The sequence below is a fragment of the Acromyrmex echinatior genome, chromosome 8, assembly GCF_024713525.1.
Source record: "Acromyrmex echinatior isolate Ae372 chromosome 8, ASM2471352v2, whole genome shotgun sequence".
Lineage (NCBI taxonomy): Eukaryota > Metazoa > Arthropoda > Insecta > Hymenoptera > Formicidae > Acromyrmex > Acromyrmex echinatior.
In genome coordinates, this window is record NC_141859.1 from 412,227 (window position 1) to 427,682 (window position 15,456).

At 40.0% G+C, this 15,456-nt stretch overlaps 1 protein-coding gene across 6 annotated transcripts in view; it reads right to left on the reverse strand.

Annotated features, from left to right (window-relative positions):
- hth (Meis homeobox homothorax) overlaps positions 1–15,456 on the reverse strand; it is a 396,541-nt gene that overhangs the window by 175,246 nt on the left and 205,839 nt on the right. For all 6 annotated transcript variants that reach the window (XM_087408373.1, XM_087408369.1, XM_087408371.1 and 3 more), the window contains one exon: positions 6,545–6,652. In XM_087408373.1, coding sequence (XP_087264499.1) covers positions 6,545–6,652 — 108 coding nt within the window. The remainder of the gene's footprint in view (positions 1–6,544; positions 6,653–15,456) is intronic.

A 15,456-nucleotide genomic window follows, 5' to 3' on the forward strand; every position in this document is an offset into this window, starting at 1 on the left:
CCTCTCTCGCAACTCTGGAACTATTTCCGTGGCTTTGAATAAGGAACTAATGAATACGAACTGTGGATGGTGGCAAGCTTATATATTCCCTTTATAGCTTTTATATATATATATATATATATATATATATATGTATGTATAGTGTATATCGAATGCGTACGTTTCTTTAACATTCTACTGACTACTTAATTCACTGACTACTTAATTTCTTTTTATGCTCGAATGTATAGTTGCAACAATCATCGAAAAACAGTGATGACAAAAGAAATACTTTCGATTTTCAAAATGTAAGAAGTTAATGAAGTCTATCATAAAAAAAACGCTACATCGTTAATTATTTTCATATTCGCGCGATCATCAGCTGTACAATTATAATTACAATTTTGTATCTCTCCGAAAATGTTTTATCTTTTATTTTTATCAACTATCTTCATTGGTGCGTTCCAGTTGCATCGTGCAGTTTCGGCGAGACGTTTCCGAGCAACGCGTTTTCTACCTCCATGGGAACCAATTACCCTTCCACCCTCTTACGAGAATGGCCGACTCTCTGGGCGATGGTCGCCAGTACACGAAAGTCCAGTACGCGCGTGTGCATACGTTCGACAGTCGCTGTTTAAATCGAGTACACGCGTGACAACATAGCACTACACATGCACGTATATATATACACACACACACACGCGCGCGCGTACATGTGTGTGTGTGTGTGTGTGTGTGTGTGTGTGTGTAATGTATATATTGCATGTAATCTATGCATGTAAAATGTTTGTATAGAAAATATATAAATAATTCTAACGAACGTGATTTATAAATCAAACATATAAAAAAAAGAAGCATGAAACCACAGAAAGTATATATTTGTATAGTTGCAAAACTATACAAAGAAAGAAAATATATATTTGTATATACATGTGTGTACGTATATACGTATGTATGTGTGAATATACGTATACATATGTATGCTTATATCCGACTCCTTGGCAATAGAGATTGGAGAGAATAAGAAGGAGAAACAGAGAAAGATGAAAAAGTCGAATGAGAGAAGAAGAGAGAAGCAACAGTGATGGATCGTCCAATCAGTGCCGCGAGATGAAGCACGAGAGAAACGGAGCGAGCGAGGAGGCGAGACCAGAAGAGAATCTTCTCCACCTATGGCACGGTACGCGATGGACGATGAAAAAAGAGAGAGACGAAAAGCAACAGAGAAAGGGAGAGGTCATGGTCGGGTCGGTCTCTTGCTAATCGAAGAACACGAGGTGGCCCTGTGGCGGCTCCATGCGAGAGAAACTCTACCTCGGCTATTCTCCTCCGCCATCACCTATCGCCGGGCCAGCTATTGTGTAACTTGTTCTCGACCAGCAATGAATTCTCTTCCGCAAGGCCTATAGTTGTGATCAAACTTCTCTGACATTATCCGATAAAGTCCTAATTAGCTTGTGTTTTGAAATCGCTTATAATATTCAAATATTTTTTTCTTTTTAATTTTGCAACATTTCTATTCTTTTAACAATATTGTTTATTTTATAATAGTCGTTATTTCTTATTATATCTTCTGATTAATCATATTCTATATTAAATTTTATTTAAAAGTAGAATTAAAAAATGAAATATTGCAAATCTTAAAACAATCATTTTCTGATCTTTGATAAAGAAATTTTTTGCGTTGTATCATTAACATTTCTGAATATCTGTAAGACATCATTATTCACAAAGCAATTAACTGTTATTGACGTACATTAATATAGTTACATTAGGAAAATTTAACAAATTTTGAAATTCCAATGTTCAACCGAACTGTGTTAATTACATAACTCTGCACACTTGCTTCTGGAGTAACAACGGTGTACCAAAGAATAAGACAAACGGAACTGCGGTCGAAAGGGTTGAGCCCAAGGGTCGCGAGCCGCGAGGTTAAACATCGCTCAAACTACCGCGTACAATACCGACAAGGAGGTTGTTGGAGATTTACGTCACGGAGAAGCTTTGCGACGAATGATTATATACGCGGGACACATCACAAGAAAATCTCTAAGATCTATAACGGCGAAGCGTAATGATATAATTAAATATTCAATAATATACTTTCTTTCATTATCATTATCATTATCATTATCATTATTCTTATGTTTTATATATTATATATATATATATATATATATATAATGGTTACATTATTGTTATTATATATAATATATATTATATATAATGATTAGATTATTATATTAGGCTACATATATAATGATTTAATCAGAGAAATCTTTTGTATCACTTTTTATGCAACCATTTTTTTTGTTTTTCATTTCTAATATTGGAATTAATAATAATTATTTAAATATTATAAAACTGTTAGGCAAATGCAATAATGTTTTCAACGATTGAAAGTATAAACATTTGTTGTATGTATGATGATAGAAAAAATTTCTATAACATCAACAATATGATGTATAAATGATATCATTGAATTCAAGATTGTACAATGTATACTGCCGAAATAAATCAAGCGTTTTTATCTTTAAATAGATTCATGTTATAGATGCAAAGAATTTTCAATTTGTAGTTTCCTCTCGGCTTTTTCTAATAAAAAAACTTTAGTTTAATTACAATTTACTTAATAATTCAGCATGACATGTGTAAGAGAGATATGTACGAATGTATCATATTAGTCAAAAAGTACGAAATGTGACAAAATGTATATACAACTTGAATGATATATACGTCAATTCTTTCATCACCCATAGACATCCGAAATGCACTGCGGGAGATTGAAAAATGATTTCCTAGCAACGATGTAGCACGAGTTACGCCACTGTGCGTAGAGTGGCGAAAGAGAGGAAGAGAGGAAGAGAGTAGAGAGGGTGGCTAACAATGGCCGCCAACCAAAACATCCGATAAATCTAACCGGCCCGGACCTCAAGCCCCGAGGGGTTTTAAACTCTCTCACCCCAAACGCCGACGCGGGCGCAACCCTTACATTACGTTACACACTCACGGAAAAGGGAGCCATGCCGTGTGGTATTGCAGAGCGATACTGGGGGGTGGCAAAGGGGTGGTAGCGGGTGGTGTACAGTACGGTGGTTCTATGCGATGGAGACGGGAGGAGAGAAGAGAGGGACGTGATGTGCGACCCATGAAAAACCAAACCGAGAGAATTCCACCCGTTCTCCTCCTCTTTCACCTCCGTTTCTCTAGCATCCACCCCGTTCCACCCCATCTCGGCTAACCTCCTTCTACCAGTAAACGTAACGAGATCTACCGCGCGCGGGCGGTCGTGTACTGGCTCTGACGAAATTTCGACGAATTTGTTTTGTTACCGCATCCTAATTCGTTTTGCCCCCTCCCCTCTTATTCAAAGCTGCGGTCGAAATTCCGGCTCAACAAACGCGCGCTCGAAAATTACGGGAAATCGTACCTTACTCGTGCAAGAAGACTTGAAATAATTATCAGAAACAGAATTGCGCTGTTTCTGTTTAAAATAAACTTTTATTTTTCATTTATATTAATATCATCAAATATCAAATATCAAATATTAACTTTCTCTTTAATAATAGCAGAAACATGAGCTATTGAAGCGAGAACGAAAGAAATAAGTTGGAATATTCTTCAAGAAACGACGACCTACTAACGTAGACCTTGTGAACAATCGAAAAGAATCGCTACGCCTTAAGATACGCCACATAAAAAAAGGTTTTTATTCGAAATAACACAGACGACATTGGGAGATGCTTTTGTTTCCGTGCTCGTAACAGATGAGCAAGACGGAAATATGCAGTCGGGGGAAAATGAGAGGCACGCTAATGTCGACGCAGAAACTCGTCTCTCGCCGCATCTCGTATCGTTTCGTGCAACGTATCGAGAGTTAAACGACGCCTGTGGAATCTCGGGATTCCTCGACAGTCGTACATAATCAAGCGCGTCTCGCGTCTACGATATTCTGTAAGCCGAGCTGAGTGGCAAACCGCGTTTCCGCGTTGAAGAATGTCGATAGCTTTCAACTACGCACTTAAATGCGTGCGAGTTTGACGTGCTATTTGCTTGAAAAATATTAAACCGAGGTAATTGATAGTTAAAAATACAAAAGAGGAGACTGCAATGGAAAGAATGAGTGAAGCAGATCGATTTTTCAGTACCGTAATAATATTTACTTCCCCAAATGAAAAACAGCAAAAGGATTATTTTAAAGACGAGGATACCATCGAGTGCATCCATCGCGGTTTCGATGTTTTGTATCGATGTAACAGTGGCATAAATCGTGTCTAATTCAATTTGGATATAATCCCTGGCACGCGAAATTAAACAAATTTCACATTATGCAATCGTAATGGAATATTTTCACACGTATCGGAACTAACTCGATGCTCCTGTGAACACACGGAAAAAAGGATCGACGGGAGACTGCGCGAAACGAAGGTGGAAACGAAGGAAGAAAAAGAAAAACCCTTTCTCCGGAGCAGAGCGGAGCGGTCGAGCTCAAGTCCGCCCCACCTTTTCTTTACGGATCGGCTCGAGAGAGGAGCAGCGTCCGCGCGACCGCGCGACCGCTTACTCACTCCGTAGGCAAAAGGAAGAGGAGAACGAGGAGAACGAGGAGAACGAGGAGAACGAGGAGAACGAGGAGAACGAGAGAGGCCAGAAAGAGGGACAGACAGGTCGGCCCGAGAGAGGAACCCACGGCTGCCATGGTTACCGTCGCATTCCCGCCTCGCCTCGTTGCCATGGAGATGGCGGCACCCTTTCCCTCTCCTCTCCTCTCCTCTCCTCTCCTCTCCTCTCCTCTCCTCTCCTCTCCTCTCCTCTCCTCTCCTCTCCTCTCCTCTCCTCTCCTCTCCTCTCTCTTTTCATTCTCTCGTTCTCTCTGCTCCGCTCGCATGCCGACCGACACTCTCACACTCGCGAAATTCCGTCCTCCTTGCTCTCGGGCGCCAATCTTCTCTCCGACGACAAGGGGCGACTCACTCTCTCGCGCTCACTTCGTCCTTCCTTCGTAGAGGATACCACTGCCCCACGGAGAGAGGGAAGTCGAAAGAGAGGAACAGACGGAGGAGACAGCCCGCGAACGCATACGCATGCGTGATATTTGGTCCTTCGCAATATTGAGGCTTGATGCATCTTCGGAATGATTCGATCACTTATCAAACGCGAGTCACTTGCAACCTCATAATATACTCCTGCACGATGCTTATCTTTGAAATTTGAGAGGATCTTGATCCTCTCGAAGAAGGTCGATTGCACAGGAATGTCACAGGATCGTGCACGCGTATAAACAAGGAAAATATAATATCGAGCAACTTTTTTCATAAAAAAAAAAAGCTTTTAATTTAATCATTTTTTTTTTGTTAATCTATTTGTTTCAAAGATATCGAGAACTTCAATTTATATTTTATATATATTCAATGCCAACGATTGGTAAGATCGTGATATTGTGAGTTGCATTCTTTTTTCGAGTTTAATTTAGGAACAATTTCCAGTGAGCTTTCTATAATTTTTTTCTAGTGTACATAGTGCAATGTTCACTAATCACTGCCAAGCTAAATCATTCGCGCTCAAAACGAATGAGATGTAAGCGCTCTGTTTCGTAAATCGTAATTCTGATTGCTCGTCGCGTCACTCGATATCAATATTTATTCAGCACACAGCGTAGCGAATGCCCGAGGCCGATTAAAACTTGTTTATGCGGCCAACAATTCGCTCCTCCCCCTGCACAAAGTGTACACATAAAACGGCGCAATTCTTTTCTTCGTTTTATTCACGGCATGCACAGTTAAAAATGACCGAAGATTAATTTGGACAAATAAAAATGGATTTATGCTCAGCAATGTCATTAAGTACAACTTTATATTTTGCATTACACGCTTGAAAAATATAATTAAAAATATTGGTAGTTGAAAACATAAATTGCTTCTTAAAAATTGCAGAGAGTTATGCAATCTTTGCAAAAGACAATTAATTTTTTTAATTACCTCATTTGTATTATTTATTTGTTTATTTAACTAGCGCTTTACCATTAATTTCTGCGCATAATCTGATAAAAAGAAAGGCACAACAATCGTACAGATAAAATGTGCAAAGAATAAAATGCATAAGTAAACATAGAAAAAAATTATAGAAGAAAATCTTCTATAGACAGCGAGATCTCAAAAGTCTTGTAAATATATAAATGTGTCAAAGAAATATTAATACATGTAAATTAAATAATTGTAATTATTCAGATAACTATTATGCGCAGAAAATTATTAAATGTTAGGACGTATACTAATAGAAGCTTTTCTCAAAGGTCGTTAAATTATTTAGCGGAATTATTTATGTGTCGCGGATGACTAACGAGGTATCATTTTAATACTTAGAAATATGCACTGTGTATCTAAAACATTTTTACAAAATTCCTACACAGTAGGATTGACTGCAGGATGAAATAATTGAAACTAATATGACGAATCTTTGTTATTTCAATTTCATAGAAAAATAGAAACCTTATTAAAGAACATAAAAGTAATTCTAAATACGCAAAATGTAAAATTTTCAGATTTGTGTAAAGAACTCGACTTACCGGGACTGCCGAGGAAGACCGAGGAATAAAGGACACCACGACGCGCGTCGGTCGCCGCGCGTTGCGCGTCAGGAGGCGAACTCCATTCCCTACGAGGACACCATTTGCCTGAAACATTATTTTTTTTTTCATTAAAATTATTAGCATATAATTATAAAAAAAAACTTGGTTTTACAATGTATAATTTGCTAATCTATCTATTTACGCTTTAAAAAACATATTTGTAAGAGGCATAACCGTGTTAAAAATAGATGTCATGAATTTTGCACTTTTAGCAAAAAAAGAATAAACGTGCGATATGGAAAGAGAAAAAGTATATACGTGTATAAATTTTCATTCACAAATCAGATAACACTGTTGGCACGTCTTAAATAAATTAAAATAAAAAAAATTGGCGTGAACCAACGTATGGAATTAGAAAAAGAAACTCTTCAATGGATTTGTTTCGATAAAAGATAAAATATCATCAGTTACGACGTCGCAATTAAAATATAGTAAAAAAATCGTGCTGATAATACGAAATAGCCTGTTCTCGTGTAAAAATAGATGTTTTCATATCGATTCTCGCACGAAAACGTTATTATGCCAGCGTCATGAAAAAAAAGTGTGCAGAAGGGGTATACGAAGGAAGCAAAAGATTCGTGATCGTTGGCGTCACGACTTCGACCAAAGAGATTCTATCATACTGTGTTCTATATGTATGCTGTTATAATATTTTCATTCTTTTTTTCACCAGGTAGCATGCGACGTTATCCCTGCGATTTACTTTGCCAAAATAAGGATAATCCTACAATTATATATACGTATGTGTGTGCACATATATATATATATATGCGCTGATTATAATTACTTACGAGTGTGAAAAAGCATTTACGTTAGACTATAACCCGATATTCACTCGACGTTTACATATTACATCTGGTGTAATATTAACCAACGCCACTACGTGAAACGATGAAACGCGAAAAAAATATCATCTATAAAAGTATTATCTGTAAAAGCTCCGAAATAAAATTAACAAAAAAAAATTTATCTTTTATTTCTTCCTTACGTGCGGCTACACAAATTTGGAGAATTTTCTATCTTCCAACTGATTTATCAAGCGGAGAGCACCACTCGCGACTGCAGTATTGCAATTTTCCAGATGCGAAAATAGGAAAGGTATCTACTTTATTTCCAGGGAGATCCCGGCTGAATGAGGATACACGGTAAGAAAGGGTGGCGCCGGGGGATAAGAGTAAGCCGCGGAGCGAAGTAATTTCACACGAGAGAGTAGGGTCTTGCTGGGTGAGAGGAGATCCCGCGGAGCTATAGTCTTATCTCGGAAATATAGCGGGCACATCCCCCTGCGAAAATTATATTCTTGGAAAGCAGAAAATTGCTTCGCTTCAGCCCGTTCTGCACGAGCGTGCAGTCCACCGATATTAAGTTCTTGTAACGTTTTTGCATGCAATCAACTGTTATCATAGATACCGAGATTAATTTCAAATAATATGCGAGATCGAATAATAGCGTTCCTTTGTAGATTCACTGTCGATTAACTTTGAATATCATTTTGAAACTCTCGTTCATTTGAATTAATGGATTTAAAGACGAATCCAAATATATTGATTATAGTGCGCGTTTAACTCTAGATTTTACGGTCACGGCACGACCCGTCAGTTTCTGATTAATCGAAATGACAGGGCTGTGAGGGTGATTCGAAAATAATGATTATTCCGACACTAGTATACGGACAACCGTTAATAACAAGAGATCAACGTTCTTGACCTTCGAGCAAATCTATCGAGCTTTCCTTTATTAACATTTTCGGCAAATTAAAGGAATAATGAATAAGACGCAATGATGTACAAAACATAATACACACAAATATTCAAAACGCATTATCGATTCGACATGGGATATCTCATTGCAAAAGATCCCACGTCTTTCCACGCCGCGGATAAGTGAATAAACAATATATCAGGATTATTCAAAGTCATTTGCTCGCGTTGCCGACCCATTACGCACCGCCAGGCTATACGTCACAGCCATTTCGAAGTCCTCGGAGGCACAGGTCCTTTGGATACCTGTAGAATCCTAGGCTGGAGGTGGGGCGGATAGATGGAGATTTATAGCCGTTAGGAGACAGGGTGTAATCATACACATCGCCCCATCAACTCTGTAACTGTGATTTACCGTGGGAATTCTAAAAAGTTCTAGAGTTTCTACCATATTTTGACCCAAATTCTCTGAATCCCGGTATACATAGCTATGATACTGTCGTATGTCAAATCTAGGTACCATTCACGAACGTATATAGTTACGAAACCGTACTAAAATCGTACTGTTTTCAGACGAATGAATAAAGGAAATTTTACAAAGAATCTCTCTTAATAAAATGGAGGTAATGGAGTTTAAAGCAACACGAATTAAATTATGACTTCTAACTTGAATGTTGTCAAAGTCGACTTTATGTCCGTATATAATTGTCGCATCTGACAGTGCAAAACGTTTCTTTAGAAGAAAGATTCGTTAAGTGGCATCGAGTGAGACGTCTCCTTTGAATGATCACCGTAGCTAAATTGCGGGTTAACTTTGGTCTAACGGGTTCGCGTGTTCGCGACAGTCATGCCACAGGGCCGAGTCATGTATCGGGCAAAGCCCTGGAGGAGTGAGTACGATCGGTGGGAGGTGGATGGACCATAATACGACGACCACGTCATCTTCGCTTGAAACTGAATTCATATAGCCACGCGCGACGCGAACTCCCGCTATGGCTTTATTTTTGCACCCAGCAGCTGACGGTTATAAATTGGAATGTAACAGTCGGACACGCGACGGACGCCGTTTGTTTCTTCCTTGCGTCGACAATGATCTTTCCATGACTAATTTGTTTCGACAAAGGTAAGTTCTCCTTGAGCCACGCGTGTATCTTATTATATATATATGTCTTTTCGACAGTCATTTCAAATTCGTGCAATGCATCATACAGACACCCGGAAGTCCTCGCTGAATTTAAACGCTATTTTTAAAAAATGTCAACTGTTACATGATTTTGCGCAATCATCGATCCGAGTCATCCATCATTGAGAGAGAGAGAGAGAGAGAATCTTCAATGTTGGTATCCGGCTTTTCTACTCGTAGAGACTTGTAGCGGATGTTATAGATAGAGAGAATATAGGTACGTACCCAATAACCCCATCACGTCGGGGATGCTTTCTCGGTATAAATAAATCAATATAACTCGCTTCCACCCTTAGACGCCGCCCTCTTTCGCCGTAAGGAAGTGACGTATGAGGCTCGCATCTTCAAGGCGAGGGTTGAAGAGGCCACCCTGTTATTTCACAGTTAGGCTCGTCCCTCTCGCTCCCCTCAAGCTACCTCAACTCAACCATCTTTCTCGTCGTCTTCCACCATCCAGACCGACCTGTGCGTCCCTAGTGCCGCTTCCAAACGCGCACGAGTCCCTCGGGAAGCTTTTGTCCTCGAGCTGTAAGCGACTTCCTGACAGGCCAAGTTTGCACCTGCTCTCCTTTTGACTCGTCGTTTGGAATTTCTCTCTCTCTCTCTCTCTCTCTCTCTTCTTCTATCCATCCTCGACATCTCGCTTTCGCTCGTTGTTTCGCACTTTACTCTCCCTTTCTCTCTCGTTTCGTCCTCTTTGCGAACTCTGCCTAACCTTACATCACCCCACGCCACCAACACACCATCCACCACCCACCGATGTTACTGGCGCGTAATTTATTCGGGATGAGAGTATCCTTTCTCTTCGGCCGAGGGTAATCCGTAGATCAGCGCGCTGGATAAACCGGGCGTGTCGTTATATACGTCCGTCGAAATTATTTTCGAATAATCCTCGCCGTCGACACTTCGAACTCACTCATCTTAATTAAAATTATCCTCATCTAGTGGCTCAAATGGTATAGTGGTGAATCGGATGTTTACGCGATTTATGGTAAAACCAACTCGTTGAGTCAAGTAATAAGATTTGAATGACAGTTTCCTGAATAGATTTTTGTGAACAGATGCATGGAGATTATTCGAAAATTTAACGCGTGATTTATTAAATCGTAAAATTCAATAATCTGCATTTTTTTCAACATCGATGCTTTTAAGATATTTTAAAATATTTGTGTAAATTTCTGCAAACGAATATATGAGCAAAGTGAATCGAAATAAAAATACAAAAAAATTGCCCTCTTTCTTTATTAAAATCTATTTGTGCAGAATAAACGTATAGCATTTCAAGGTTGTCGGTCGGCACCGTGACGTCATTCCTATTTTCCATTTGTGAGCAGAAACACCGTCTTTCTTCGGTAAGTAGAGGGCGACGGGTGGAGGTCTGCGTTCGCAGATGTCGGAGATGCCGAGTGATTAATGACGCCCGATAGACGTAATTTGTTGCGGCTTGCAAACTCGCCGTCTCTCGGTGCGTCTTTCAAATTCAAATTATTGATAAACAGGATGCTGTTTGTAACAGTCGGTACGGGATGATGTCGGACAAACCGGACGACTTAACTAAGCGCAAACGATATACTAATTAATTTTATACAACATATTATACAACGACTTTTTTTAAACGTACAGATCATTTTTCTTCGTCTAGCAGAAAGAGAAAATTCTAACTTTATGTACATGCGATAGCGCAGCAACTAGAAACTGTATTATTAAAAATTATATTACTATCGTATCAAATCATGTGCAGATATTGAACAAAATGATAATTCGACTTGACTTGATCGCAACGCGTGTAATTGCTCAAGATTTTACAGATAATAATATGATACATTCTCGTTTATTCATGTGCGAATTCGCCAGCACGATTATCACAAGAGCGCAGAAAAGTATGTACAAAGACGTGTAGACTAATACGATCGGATTGAAACACTGCATGACCGTATCGACCGCACATTATCTAACTCGAGAGAAGAAGGTTAATTCTTATAAGCTGAAATAAAGATAGTGAAGCGATACGGTACTCGCTTTAATGGTCGTGCAGCTAAGTGTATATACGAGTGGATTTCCCCGTCGCGCGATCGCGAACGACGCCATCGCATTTTGCAGCGTACGGATGTGCGATTATCATTAAACGCGTAATGGCAAGAAATAGCATAATGGAAATGGTCGAAGGGTCCTGCTGGTCAACTAACGATAAGATCGAACAAAGGTGTTAACGTAATTCAACGACGACAGCTGAGAGCACCGGACTTTGCCATGCTGCATTGCTACCCGCTGGTCGCGCCTTCTCTCGCGAGTCCACTTCCTCTATAAAACGTAAGTTCACAATTAACACTCTTTCGTTTGCGACAGTCAAATTTACGCTGGCACTTAGCGCATACGATAATTGTGCCATCCTTTCTTCGTACGTTATGACCTCTTATCGTGCGATATCTTTGTCGAATGTTTACATATAAAAGTGCGAAGTGGATGATAACATTCCAAAATCCAAAATTAATTGTTTCCAGTTTCTATCAACAAGAGTAGGAAAATGTTAAACAAATATTCTTAAATAATCTTTTTCCTGTGACATATATAAGTTTGAAAGACTTGAAACAAAATTCCTCTAAAAACATTATTCTACGAGATTTCTTGACAGTTTGGTATATACTTAAATTTTTTAAATATTACGACACACATCTTTATAATTTTTTTTTTTTTCATTATTAGACTCATTTCTATGTGCAATAAATTAATAATTTTTAAATACACAAGAATGTTTTAATTAATCGAATTCGCCGATTATCATTTCGACGCGTCGATTAATAGCATTGCCTACGCCGGTTAATAATTCGATAAAAATTGCTATTGATCTCACGGCATGGATGCTTGCATTAATATCGTAAATCAAACACTTAATCTTCCGACGGAAATCGATGTAATAATGCTTTGCCTCAGTATGGATCTCACTATCTCACAGTAGATACATCGACACTGAATTTTGTTGTAAGAAATGCATCACTATAAAAGATTTATTTATTTAATCGAAATGCTTTCATATCCAATATTCTATAAAAAAAAATATATAATAATATGATTCGCACGTATCATTATCGCAATAAATTCTGATGCAATTATCTCGGAGAAATGTCTGTAGGATCAGAAAAGTTTTTCTCGCTACGATTTATCTTCCTGAAATTTCAGATGCAGTTGGCACCTGATGTCCACGAGGACGTAATTAGATTAATAACATCGCGCACGGAGTTAGAGACCGCAACGGAGATGCTCATACGTGGAGAGGGATAGTTGGACAAGCAGAGGAGTCCGGTTCAACCATACATGGTAGACGACGCCATGGTTAGAAATCATGGTGAGTGACGTCACTCGACTGGTGACACGCGCCGGTTTAATTAGCGCTACAATGCCGAATTCGCGTATATGTGCGTGCCGGAAGGTGGAAACCGAGAAGGCGAGGACGCTGAGCCCGGATAAACCGCGTGCCCTGTTCCCGCTCGCGGAACCTCCTCTCTTTCTGGCACTCTGCCTGCCCGCCTGCCTGCCTGTCTGTGCCGACCTCCGACCCGTTTCCGAAGCCCCGGGCCACGTTGAACGTTCTCCGAATTACCGGCCTGTCGCGTCCTTGCACACTTGCACCAGCAGGCAGCGTTGCACTTAGCGTAAATTCACGGCGAATCGACGGCACACTTGACGTCCCCTTTGCCTAGTCTCTCTCTCTCCTTTCTCGATTCTCCTCGCCTTCTTCCCAAGATTAACGGATACGTAGAAATAGAAGAACCGAGATCGAATGTTACCAAGAGTACCATTATTATCACTAATCATTAACTTATCGGGATCAACAATAGACGAGAGATTATCAATATCGCATTTAATTTTATGCTTTAAGTTTTGTCAACTGAATAGGAATGTTAACACCATAATATAAAATCTTGGTTAAAACCCTCGCTTCATTTCTTTCAATTTTTTGCTCGGAAAGTATCAACTGTTCCTCCTCTAATTATACAATAGAGTATTGCCTAAGTCAATATGACACTATATGGTAGAAAGATAAAGAATATATATCTATAATATGGAGGAAAAAAAACGATAAATGGTTGATAAAGTAAACACGAAATATGAAAATGACGACGAATCGTTGCGTGTTTTCATTCTCTTTTTCTCTCTTTGTCTTCAGTCAGTGCCGTATGCATCTCGTGAGGTCGTGAGTCACGTGAACGCATGTGCGTGCTGCGAGCATGTGTCGCAGACCGGCCACGACACATGGAACCGAGATAGGAGAGATTTAAAATGTTGCGGCAGGTCGGGAGGATTAAATGATGATAAACTATCTCAGCTCCGGTAGGCTGACCCTGCACGACGACTTGAATTACGGTCGTAAAACAAAACTACCCGATGTCAGGCACGCTCGACGAAACGAAAGACGTATTCGCACCAATCTGTCCGAGCGAAGCGCCGAGACGCATAATTATGTGCAGAGCTACTTGTGTGATTTTCCTTTCTTTTCAACTTTTTCCGTGCACCACTAATTCATCATTATAGACTATAATTGTAGGATATGTTACTTTATAAGGCATACAGCGTGTTTGTATCGCAAAATAACATTTTTCGATCACTATCGATATCTTGGAAATAAGTGAAACTTTGACAAACTTACAATTTGCCATTGCAGAATGTTTGTTAAATAAGAAGGTCGTAATATGATTCGACGTATTACGATGCAAGACATGAAAACGAGAAAAATAAGTATATGAAAACAGTCAATAGCGAACGCGAACATTTATTTACAGAGATATTAATACGATTCGACATGTAATATACTGCAAAGATTGAAAGAACGCATAAATCTAACGCGTTAAATTTCACCAAGTTGAAATCCTGGAGTTTCAAAGGAAACTTCGTGCTTTTCTAAACGTGACAATCTACCCACGTTGTAAAATCGCGACTCTCCTACGGAGGTCAGGTCACTCCGACGCGAATTTCGTACGCGCCCGTTTTGCATCCCCTTCTACCCTCTCGTCCCAATCTCTCTCCTCCCGCCATGTAGACGGGATTATTAATTCCCTCGTTAAAATCCGACCCGCGGCGTCGCCACGGTTTGTTATTTACGAACGAAAATTGTAAATACGAGCGGGTCCGGGCGGCGCGACGCGGCGGGCGTATCGACGCGCAACCACTCTCGCGGCCGCGGGCAATTAATAATCGCATCGAAGCTAATTAAATCCGGAAAACATGCAAATGCACTGTTTATATTTCAAAGCGACGGTCGATCGAGTGCAACGACGTATCGTTGGAGCGGAGGGGGAGGTATATTCGACGCTGGAAAGAGCGAGGAACCGCCCAGGGGAGATTCAAATTATGCATCGACCATAAAAATACATAAAACACGATTCGCATTTCTATTGATTATTACCTTATGACCGTGCATTGGATGTTGATAACGTTGATACAAGACCGCAAAGATCCGATCGAAAAGAGATCGCGCGCATTCGTCCATAATGACGATTTAGTTTCGTTTTCAAACAAGAGCTCGTCGATTCAGTCGAATATGAGCGCGGAGATGGAAAAACTTGTGGAATCGAAATCTCTGTTGAGAAATTTGAGTATTACTTACGTAATAAGAAGCAGTCATCGCGCGAAGAGAAGATTCATCGCGCTAGGAATCGTGTCGCGGTCGTATAATCGTTAGAAATTATCTATCGGAGATCGCGCGCGAACTCTCCAATAACACATTACACGAACACGAACGCAAACCGTTGGTAGTTTGTACGCCGCCTTACTCGTGCTGCCAGCTAACGAGCGATGCGGAAAGTGTCGGCGGTACCGTCGGCAACGCCGCACGTCGTTTACGGCGAGTCGCGAATCACCGTTCGCTTTCGCTCGTCTCCGTTTACCGAATACCGCGTCGCGCCTTCGTTTCTCTCTCTCTCTCTCTCTCTCGGCCTCGGCTCCCCTTCAGTTTCAGACGGTGACGGTAT